Raw genomic sequence first — 11,843 nt, 5'->3', positions numbered from 1 at the left:
AAGAGGAGAAAATCGAGGTGAACTAACCCCTGATGGTGTGGGTCGTCTTACGGATGATGAAAGAAGCACTTCAATTTTGCGAGCTAATTGAAAGGCCTCCGTCAATATAGATGGTTCAAACAAATCCAGGTAATGCCCAATTTCAACCTTCAAATTGCTAAGGAAAATACTAAGAGCATATGACTCCGGCAAATGCAGTTGATTCAATAGACTTACAAATATATCTTGGTATTGCTCGACCGTACCTTGTTGTTTGAGGTTGACCAACTCCCCATAGGATTTCCAAACTACCCAAAGCCAAAGCGATCTTGCCGACTCTTCATATAGGCTGGCCAAGCTAGCATTTGCAAGCCCCCATTCCGTTGAGAATAAAAATGATGCCATTCACGACCTTCTAAGTTCAGCATCACTACCTGAACCTTGCTAGACTCTGGAGTACCCTCTGCCTCAAAGTATTGCTCCAGCTTAGTCCACCATCCCCGAAAATCGGTTCCATCAAACTTAGGACATTCCAACTTACTGGCTTTCACAGACATTCCGGCCACAGAAAGTTGATGTCGAAAGTGCACACTACTCCCATCAGCAACATTTTGATCAGCTGGACTCGGAGGTAGCTCATTATCCTTAGGCAAAAACCCAGGGGGTGCCCCTAAGACTCCTTTGCCCTTGTCCACAGCCCCAGTCGTTGAAGGACCCTTAGGTGGTGGAGGACCAAAATATTGACCTAACAAGGCCTGTAAGTCGCCACGAAATTCCTCTTTAAATTCCTGGAATCGAGTTTCCATCTTGGTCTCCAAACGAGTGATCTCCTCTTGAATTTTTGAAATTTCCTGCTGCATACCCCCAACCTCTTTCTGCAAACGTGTTGAAACACCGTCACCAGCCATTGTGGGATCGTAAAAGCTTTGATACCTTTGTTACGACCGTAAATTGAAGTAGAAGAATTCTGAGAAAAGAAGTAGAAAAGAACGAAGAAGAAGAGAGAATTTTGAATTTACTTCTGTATTTTCTTAACCAACTTCCATACAACTCTCGCTTAATAAAAGGAAAACTAGCAAGAGCAAAACAGAAAGACAGCGTGGCCAATTCAGTTTTTTATACTAAACGCACCGTTTAACTTATTCCCCACTACACTCCTTTTAATTGTTCTATTAAAACTCCCCGTTTCATTTAAAGGTCTTCCCTGCTTATCAGCAATAGTAAAACAATTTTAATATTACAAAATGAGTTGCATCTAACAATGTATCTCTGTTATTTAAGTTGTAAAAAATTATAATTTGACAATTTTTTTTTTGTAATAATGTTACTATGTAGTCCATCTCTTTACATGTAATGTCTAGACTGAACATAAATCATGAATCTAACATACCTGTATAGTTTAATTTCTTGTTCCTTAAATATAAAAAAAACATTATGATATACAAATAAGTATAATATCTTATACCGATTAATTTGAACATAGTCATACATTTTTTAATTTAATTCTATTGGTGGACTAAGATATCAAACGAAGAAGGAACAAATCATATCTCCATTACTCAAATCTCACTATATAGTTTGTGGTATATCCAACAATAGGCTCTAAAATAAAAAATGTTTAGCGGCATTAAAATATACAACTACTGATATTGAGAACTATGATAACCTTAAGTTCAAGTATCATATACACCATTATCACTACGAGAATTGATGTGATTTTTATATAATAGTCTGAGAACATTCTCGTAATGTGTTAGTTCAGTAATTGTTTCCCAATGACTTAGTTCAGTAATGTGATTTTTATATAATAGTCTGAGAACATTCTCGTAATGTGTTAGTTCAGTAATTGTTCCCCAATGACTTAGTTCAGTAATTGTTCCCCAATGACAACATCTTATCACCTGGTCTTGACATACCATTGTTGCTTGGCTAGTCACAATTCAAGAATAATCATAAAGACATCATTATTATACAGTTTATTTGATACACAAAAGTATAAACGTAACATCATAATAGAATTGCCTTTATTGATAAAACAATGTTATTTCATGAACTACTCTTAACACACTATATGATCAATCTCAATCACCATCAACCCATGCAACTGGTTTTGCCTTCGTATTTTATAAGATAAAATAGAATCTCGATGATCAACAAAACTGAGCTTTGAGTAACATAATGACATCATCTCCAAATCTCGTTAGAGTCAAAATCTTGATGATCTTAAAAATTTTTTTGACAATAGATTAATTTGTATTAACATATAAATAATACCAGAAAAATATAAGGATGGGAAAATTACAAGTGCATGTAAGACCTACCACCTATTACTCGGGCAACGGGAAAGCAGCCATTAAAATTCTCAACTGTGCATACAAAGATCTTAAGCTATACATTTCAATAATAATAATAATAATAAAATACCCACAAAAGAAAACAGAAATCGAAGGGCAAAATTATAGCTGCATGCTGTTGCCTGTGACTTGACATTGTAAGTCCAGCTTAGCATGTCAGTGGCGGCGGCAACAGCATCTGCAGCTTTTATAAAAGTGCTGACAACCAGATGAAGGAATATATAATTGTCAACATACCCAACACTGAGCAGGCGAACTTGCTCGATTGCAATGGCTGGCAGATGTGACTGACCTATCTCGCCATCCATCAGTCTTTTTTTTATGGTAATGGAGAACCAGGTCTCGGCGATTTATTCATGGTATTTTTTTTGTATCCAACTTCTCCTGTATAAACCTGGAGCACTGTGAGACAACCAACCAATCTGTCATTTTAACTACTAATTATAAATAGACCAATTTTTTCAAACTAATAGAGCATGGTTGGAAAACCTTACTCTCAGAAGCTTTGGGTTTGGTTCAATGGATCATAATCGTAGGCATCACCGGCTTTGACAAAGCGTCCCTTCACACGCTTTCTCACATCGGCCCTTGCTTTGCGAGATGCATATCTCACTCGCTTCTCAAACCTGTCATGCAACAAGGACGAAGTTAAAACATATAAACTCCTTGAACAGATGGAATAATTATATACTGAAAGAATGAGGGTTGCAACTTGCAAACGAGACTAGCGGTAAATAAAACATTAAGACCAAGAGCTTAGAATTTATATCAATCAACTTTCTAAATGAATTGTTGAAAAATATACACATATGAAGACTCAGGAATGCAAATCCACATTCCTTACTAGAGAGCACCACAGTGACATGAAATCCTTCAATAGCATGAATAGTATCTAAACTGCACAGTATACAGATTAGGACACCGAGAAACAATTATACCACTAAAAAAAAATGTTAAAACGATTTAAATATATTTATCTGGAGCAGGCATGTCAGAGTTGTGTTGTTCTGTCTTGTATAGAAAAGCACATAATAAATTGAAACTAGAAGGCAAATACAAAAAGTCCTCATGAGAGAAGTTAGAAAGAGCAATACAGCAACAAGAATGAAGACATGATTATGTACTTAGTTTGTACTAAATTGACATCCACGGAACTATAAATTTAGAAGCAGGGAGGAATTAAAAGGAAGACCAGTAAGTTCCAGAAATTTGTAAAGCCATCAACCTATAGACATGTCAGGTGACACGTTTCCTTATATGGGTTATTGGCATATGCTTACTTCCGTGTCTTCTTCTTTTCCTTGTAACGCATTACAGCATTGCTTCGAGTTGATGATTGGAAGGAGCTCTCAGTACATGGAGGGCACCAAGGAGGCTCTCCCATTAGAAGCATTGATGAAGCCCCACAATCTTGGTAATCTGCTCCGCTGCTCTCTCCAGTAAGGCCAGAAAATGAGAGGCTTGAATGAGCCTGCCTTCCAGTGAAACAAAGCACTGAATCAGTTTTATTGCTCATCACAGAATCAGCAGATGCCCCATTGCTGCATGCTGGCTGGATTGCGTTGACAAGTCCAACAGATGAGCCCTGCACAAAAACATTCAGTTACTGACCATAAGAACATTTACCAAGAACTTGAAATTCTCAGGGGCAGGCATTATTGAAAGTGTGATTCGTAAGGAAGACAAAACAAGCATGTAACATCCAAGCACATTAAATTGTCAATGCTGTTAAGCAAACTGTTGTCACATACATAATTTACAAGAAGAAAATTCATTAATTACCAAGATGACTCTGAAAGATCAAATGCTAATCTATTTGTAAACTTGAGGAATCAATAATCTCATCATCAATTATGGCTATTGATCAACTCTGTCAAAAGAGTAATCACAATTTGCCATGAAGGCTCTGCAAATAGGACAATAAATTTTCTTTCGGTACATAAATCATGTCTGAACTTGTTGTTTTCCTATAAATACTACAGAACCGAGTAGAAAAGGGATATGCATCTTTGATCACCATGCAAACTGCAAAATGAAGATGTAGAAAGATGACAAGCTTTGGTGTGGTAAATTTATCACATCATAATTGAAGATTCTCGGTACCATATCAGAAAACCTTTCTCCATTTTAAAATTGGCAAGGAATACTTCCATTTTCAAATTGAGAAAAAAAAATGATAACCGAAAATATAGTAATTGTTCTACATCATAACAACACAAAAATATTCTAGAAAAATGACAATACTATCATCAGAAAAAGACAATTCAGACACCACAAAGAAAGATCAAAAGAGAAGAGAGAACCTCAGCAGCCACAGCACCACGACAGTCGGAATCAGCAGCAGACAAGTCATTCGTCCTGAATAAGCTGTCAATTCCACCATTCTCAAAAAGTTCTTCTGAGTGATTGAGAGCTACTCCAAAGAGTTCTTCATAATTATCAAGGTTCAAATCAACTTCATCCATGTTGAAGTCATCATAGAGATCATCTTCACAAAGCAATGGACGTTTTGTTTGAGGGCAAGATACCTACAAGTTAATAAAGTAGAAATTAGCAAATATTCCTAAAATGGAATAAATTATTCTAATCACTCTTTTTATGAATAAAATGAAATCTTGATAACTTCCAAGATAACCTCGGCCCAGACAGGTGGCATTAGCGTACAATCCAGAAAGTCATTTGAGTGTGTGAAATAAGTGTCTGGAGTCCAAATTTAGAAACACATGGCACATATAGGCAAAGATGACAAATATAATAAAGGATGAGGTTATTGATTTCAAAATCATATGCGTCACTAGTTTTCTGCAATATCACCCTAAAACTTAAGTTGCTCTAAAATATACTTTAGATGGACCTTTGATTTCCACTATAAAACATAATCAAGAAAGCAAGGAACAAAATTAGCATAAGTTCTTCTGCAGAAGGAACTAATCTCGAAAAAATGATGTCACTTTAACCTCAAGCTTGTTCCCTAAGCAGAAAGAACAGTTATCACTGAGCATCTGCTCTTATATTTTTCAACATAAAGCACAACAGAAGAATAAATTGATCTCGAAATGTTATCATATTTCTTTGATACTGCCCCATGAAACTTAAATAACAAGGGCTCGAAAGTACCTCAATAACAGTTATCTTGATTCTCTAATGATAAATTCCTAATTCGTCATTTACCTTGGGCAATGACGTATCAGTTACTCCAGCTGGCTGATCTAGAGGTGGTGGAGATCTTAGTTCCAGAATTGAAGAAGACCCATCCCAGCCACTTCCCATATCCGCATTATTGTCATTATTAACTTCTGCAACACCATCACTATTCTTATTCTGGCTAACAGTGTTCCCTGTAGGGCCCCAGGAAGTCGTTTCAATATTCTCAGTGATGCTCATTAGACCTAATTCCTTCTCACAAGTAGATTCACCCGGTGAAGGGGACTGCCAAAAAAATGGCCATAAGGAAGAAAGTTCCGCAGATGATGGACAACCAGAGTAACAATTAATTGTTTGCCTCTTATGTGTCGAATTCGAGGTAGATGTACCATGACCTATCCAATCACAGTTTTCGCATAGGGAAACCCTTTCCTCTGTACACCTAACCAAAGCAGGCTGTGAATTGCATCTCTCACATAATAATGTTCTTGAATGGCGTCTCGACAGTGCATTAGCAGAATGGACATTTCGATCACATGATAAACATAAACATGCTGCATCAGACCGGCAATATACCACAGGCCTTTGATGCCCACAGAAATCGCAATTGTAACCCATGTTTGCAATCACAGCACTCCACCACAACAAAACCTATAACTTTTCTCCAAAAATTTACGGACTATAAGCAGAATATATATAAACCATGGCAAGTAGCTTCTCCATGATCACCGACTCTGCTATTTCTTCGTGCACTTCAATACCTGTCACATATAGAGAAAAGAAAGGTCGCTGTTACAAGGGAACTCAGTTTACTTCTGATTTAAAAAGTAAGCGAAACCAACAAGAAAAATGGAATATCAAAATGGATAGTTCCATTTACTTCAAATTTGCACATAAATTGATTATAGCAACAGGGTCAGTAACATGGAAGTGATCACATGAAACAGCACTGATTAAGGGTAAACATTTCCATTTTTCTATATGTCAGCCAAAAAAGTAAACAGTTTGAAGCACTCAGAAGCAAATAAACGATCATTTATTGAATGTGTAAACGTACAAACACCAAATTTTAGAGAGTCATCCATGACGACTACAACAGTCAAGATAAAATAAGAAAATAAAAGGGAAAAAGTGAAAAGAAAAAAAAAAGGAATATCCATTTCAACACTTAATGAAAAGCAAAAAGCAGAGGAGCAAGCATTCCTAGAACAGAATCATAAGCAAAATTAATTACATTTTAAAGAATGTAAAAAAAAGTACCAGAAATCAAATAAAATATCCAAAAAAATGAGTAAAATTTATCATAAACAAATGGAAAATAAAATTTTTAAGTTTAACCCACATAATTAAACTCCATAATCAAAACAAAATTACACAACACAAAACAGATTAAGTTTTGAAAATAAAAGGATCTTATTCAAACCAAGAGACCCAGAAATACTAAACCCAAAAATAAAACTAAATCTAAAACCCAGAAATAAAATCAAAATCGAGTGAAGACAAAAATAAAAATAAAAGACCCAGAAAGGGAAATCAGATTAAAAACTAAAATAGAAAAAGAAGAAGAAATTTACCGTGAAAAAACCAAAGAAGATGGTGACACTAGATCGGTCAGTAGCAGTCATAACAAATTAGAAATTTTATAGAAAAAAAAAAAGGAATTACCAACGAGAAACCCTTGAACAAAGAGCTTTCCAGAATCTCTCTCTCTCTCTCGCTTTTTCTCTGTTTCGAGTTAATGAAAAGTGTAAAGAGATAGAAATTGGCGGGCGTATACGGGAAATGTGATGACATAAGCTGATAAAAAGTGCAGAGAGAGAAAATAAAAAATGATATGAAAATAAATGTAAAGGGTAAAATGGGAAATGAAAAGTGGGGCCTTGTCCTTTTCAATCATGAAAAGGGAAAGTCAGGCCCTGCCTTTTACTTGGTCCCTCCTATAATTAAAATACTATATTTTATAAAATATTTATGTTAAAAAGTAGAAAGGAGTACAAGGTATTAAAAACTAGGAAAAAAGTGAGAACTACAGCCATACCATTAGCATCATTGTGCAACAGTGGCAATAAAGATTTCACATACAAACTAGAGTCATTAAAATATAACATATTCAAGGAAGATTAAGTGTGAAAGTTGCTTCTAGCAAGAGCATTGATATAAAGGTTTCTCTTTCAGAAGACATGTGTGAGAGTCCTAACATCAATAGATATTAAGTAGTAAAAGAAGGATTAAACTTAGAAGTATTATGTAATTAAATTTATCATGGTAGTTGCATCTATTTTGGCTTCAACTTTCTTGATGTTATGATGAATTGCTAAAAAGAAAACCATCGCCCATGATTCTTTCTCTCTCAATGTTTGTAGCAAATGGAATGTGTTGTTAAAATCCTATGATCCATTTTTCTCTATTGTCTTTTGCTCGAGATTTGCTTATATCTGTGCAATAATATTTTCATAATTCAAGTCAATTTAGTACAAGTATATTTATATCAATACAAACATTCTACTCTAATCCAATTCAAGCCAAATCACATACATATTCATATAAAAAAATTTATGATCACATAACTTGCACATATCCATTTTGCACTTCAATTCATTACATAAGTATCTAAACATACAATTCATACTATGTACACATGAGCTTGTCATATCATCTTTCATTCATAAGCATATACTGTTGGATTTGGTGCCTTGAGTGTGGTATATTGAGTCTAGTTTTTCATAAAATAAACGGTATAAGCAATAGAATTGTAGATTATGAGATATTAATTCTTATGAGACAGGTTAGAATAAATTCAGGTTCCCTTGTTCTGACTTTGAAAAATCGTTACAAATTGTACAAAAATGTTAGGAGATGAAATTTATATGCTTAAAATATTGATGAGTCTACTTTCAAGGGAAACAAATGAAAACATAATGTGAGTCTTGCACTGAAAGATAATTAATTTTTAGTGGAGAAGGGTCTGGCAGTAGAACAGGGAAAAATTTTACTGTATTAATTGATTAAAGTGAAAATTCTAAAATTTTTATGGTAAAATTTTCATTGAGTCTAGTTTAAAAAACAATAAGTGAATCTTAATTTGGAATATTGTAGACCAAGATATAAATAATTTAGTGATTGCTATCCAAGTAGATAGCCTTTGTAAAATTATACATGTTATTAGTGAAATCATAATTAACGTTACCTAAGCTTGCTATGCTCAAAAATCAAATGTTCATATATATACATAAAGGTTGTGAAATGCTAAGAAATTGTTATAAGTGAAAGATTTGCTAATATATACAAGAGTAGTTTAAATGATTTGTTGAAGCATTAAATAAATAATTGTTATATAATGTATGAATGGACTTATTTGTAAAACTTTAATAGTTCTGTAATCTTATAATTTGATTGAGAATCATATGGTGTTGAAATTGGGAGTACATACATATGAGTAATAGTGAATTATATGGTATAGTGATTAAATTGTAAAAAAAAATGTAGCTATAGTATTTTAGTAGAATTGTATGATGCGAAAAGTTGAGAATAGGTTATATGAAAGAATGATTTGGTGAACGAAGTAAAAAGTGAAATAGGAAGGTGGTACTAGATTGTAACAAAATTGTAAACATGGAGAAATTGATAAAACAGAGTGCATGTTGCGATGACCCAAGTTAGACGATCACATCGAGACTTGAAGATCCCGACGTCGCCCTTGAAGTTTGAAATGCAACATTCCTAACTCTTCTCCGCCATCAGATTAGGGTTACGGAGTATTACTAAACAATCAAAAATATTTGAACAATATGTCATTCAATATTACAATCACATCATAAAATATTCATACGCATGCATACTGTCCTTGAATCGAGCCCTCGGGGCCCTAAGAATAACTTAAAAACATTTGGGACCAATTTGAAACAGTTTGGAAAGTTTAGGAAAAAAATAAAAAATTTGCAAAATAAGGGTCACATGACCGTGTGGCCAGGTCGTGTGTCTCAGGCCATGTAACTATCGAATTAGGGACACATAGCCGTGTCACACGTCCGTGTGGCAGGTCGTGTCACGCCTGTGTGCTAGGCCGTGTGTTAGGTCGTGTAACTTATTGACTTGCACCCTAAAGAACTCATCTGATGACACACGGCCGCGTGGACCTAAAATGAACCTTAAACAACAATTTACCAATTCAACTTATTTGGACTTTAAATAATCCATTTACCAGCCAAAAGACCTATTCAAACTGACATTAAACAAGCTAAAAATATGTTAAATCAACCATCCTAAGTGCCTAACCAATGTATCCTTATTGATACCAAAAATATATACAATTATACATCAAAATGAATCATTATTCGCAACTTATAAATTCACAAAATTTAACATCTAACCAATGTGCCTATCATAGACACCTCAAACACAACATTTCATTAACACATACCATATATTTGCATTAAAACATCTTACCGCATTCACATATATCATATAAGTTGACTATTTGAACTTAATACCATTCTTTAACATTTTACATATCCAAAACAATAGTAAAGACATACAAGCCTATTACATGCCAAAGACATACAAGCCTATTACATGCCATATAATCCGAAAAGAACGTTCCAAAAATTACCGAAAATTAGTGGATAGTGTGACTTGAGTGCTGATCCGACCGTCCAACCTTCAGTGTATCTACAAGAACAGGAATAACACAAGTAAGCTCATTGAAGCTTAGTAAGTTTGACGTACTAAAACGATAAATCTTACTAAAGTAAGTACAATAAATCAAATAAATATACAACCATTTGTGTTCCCTGTCATCCACAATCTTAACTGATGAATTGTAAAATTTAATTCAAAACTCAAATACATGACAAAAATATCAAAATCACTAAACAAGTTACCTTACTGAGATTTACAATCTGATGAACGACTTACAAATAAGAGTACATCGTTATTCTGACCGAAACACACCAGATACTCATAAGAGCTAATCCATCCAAAAATACATCAATTCTCATAAGAGCTAATTCATCCAAAAACACATCAATGCTTATAAGAGTTAATCCATTCGAAAACACACCAATGTGGCTCTGAAGAGCTAGTCCAACCGAAACACACCGAAATAGGGAGTATAATACGAGAGTTCGCAACAAATGATAAACCTCAGTCTACTCTGAAAACATATATCAAATGTAACACCCCTAATCCGTATCCGTCACCAGATTAAGGTTATAAGGCATTATCGAACAATTCATAGCTTAAGGAAGTCATTCATTATTATACACGTTTAAGATAATATAAACTCAATTATATGAATTATATATATATCTCTTTTATAATGTTCAAATAATCAAATTTTAAAATAAATATTTTCATAACAAATTCTATATACAAACATTAAGACATTCAAACTCATATATCGAATACATGCCATTAAATCTGTCTAACTTGGCAAATATCAAACATATCTTTATGAACTATTAATTGAGCAAAACATACAAACTAAATTACATCTCCTTCACATACCAAAAACCATTCATAAATTAATCTTACGTAACCAAATACACATGATCATACTACTCCATCACATAAATATGCCATAAACACTTATAAAATGATTTAGTACTACAACCGAATATACATTATACTGAACTTTATCCATTTTACCGAAAATTATAACAAACATGACAAACATATATTCCTTGTATTAAATTTAATAACTTAAACTAATTCATAGTACAAATCATGAGTTCCAAGTAAACCAAATTTTAAGACACAACGAAATACATATATGTATATACATATATCTAATATGAAAAGCTTCCCAAAATGATTAACCATTATCTATTTACATCATTACTTTAAAACCGTGAGCATATACCAAGCACACTATATATGTATATGGCATACATATTACTAACTAATACATTACATATTTTAACTCAATAACATACATCATTTACTCCATTATCGAAACACATAATCAAGTACCACAACACATATATACCTTGAGATAACGTATATGCATATATCATCACCACATTATGTGCCAAAATATATTTATATGTGCAAGTACCGAATCATCAATCAAGTATATTCCTTACCTAATTTCAACATTTAACTGAGTACATTCGACAACCAAGTTAAACCCTTCCTACCAAATATCAGTCAAAATTGAATCATTTTAATCATGAATAACATAACAAACATATTTTGTAACACCCCTAACCCGTATCCGCTGCCAGGATAGGGTTTCGGAGTATTACTACCATTTACAGATAACTTAAAAAAATTAAAATACTTACCGATTCAATGCATCATATAAAATAAATATATTACCGTTCAATCAACAGTTTGGCACTTGTATAAGCATCAAACAACAACATT

The 11,843-nt window shown here is 33.7% G+C and overlaps 1 protein-coding gene across 4 annotated transcripts; it reads right to left on the bottom strand.

Annotated features, from left to right (window-relative positions):
- Positions 1-1,989: 1,989 nt before the first annotated feature.
- LOC107950033 (zinc finger protein CONSTANS-LIKE 9) lies at positions 1,990-7,273 on the bottom strand. Of its 4 annotated transcripts, none has more exons than XM_016884788.2 (6): positions 7,143-7,273; positions 5,505-6,238; positions 4,637-4,861; positions 3,614-3,918; positions 2,828-2,959; positions 1,990-2,735 (listed from the first exon to the last, which is right to left on the bottom strand). In XM_016884788.2, the coding sequence occupies exons 2-5, from the start codon at positions 6,093-6,095 to the stop codon at positions 2,830-2,832; spliced, it is 1,251 nt and encodes a 416-aa protein (XP_016740277.1). In that variant the 5' UTR covers positions 6,096-6,238; positions 7,143-7,273; the 3' UTR covers positions 1,990-2,735; positions 2,828-2,829. The 4 variants fall into 4 exon arrangements, with proteins under 4 accessions (XP_016740277.1, XP_016740273.1, XP_016740285.1 ...); XM_016884784.2 differs by having other exon boundaries at positions 7,052-7,271; XM_016884796.2 differs by having other exon boundaries at positions 5,505-6,229; positions 7,143-7,271.
- Positions 7,274-11,843: the final 4,570 nt, after the last annotated feature.

This window comes from Gossypium hirsutum, chromosome A08 (genome assembly GCF_007990345.1).
Source record: "Gossypium hirsutum isolate 1008001.06 chromosome A08, Gossypium_hirsutum_v2.1, whole genome shotgun sequence".
Lineage (NCBI taxonomy): Eukaryota > Viridiplantae > Streptophyta > Magnoliopsida > Malvales > Malvaceae > Gossypium > Gossypium hirsutum.
This window is presented reverse-complemented; position numbering and strand designations above follow the sequence as displayed.

What these genes read in the sequence shown, in the direction of transcription:
- LOC107950033 (XM_016884788.2), bottom strand. Translation starts at nt 6,095, where the DNA reads ATGGGTTACAATTGCGATTTCTGTGGGCATCAAAGGCCTGTGGTATAT. An exon ending in GTGGTGCTGTGGCTGCTGAG is followed by an intron (nt 3,919 to 4,636) that starts GTTCTCTCTTCT and finishes GTTTTTGTGCAG; the next exon opens with GGCTCATCTGTTGGACTTGT. An exon ending in GAAAAGAAGAAGACACGGAA is followed by an intron (nt 2,960 to 3,613) that starts GTAAGCATATGC and finishes GTTGCATGACAG; the next exon opens with GTTTGAGAAGCGAGTGAGAT.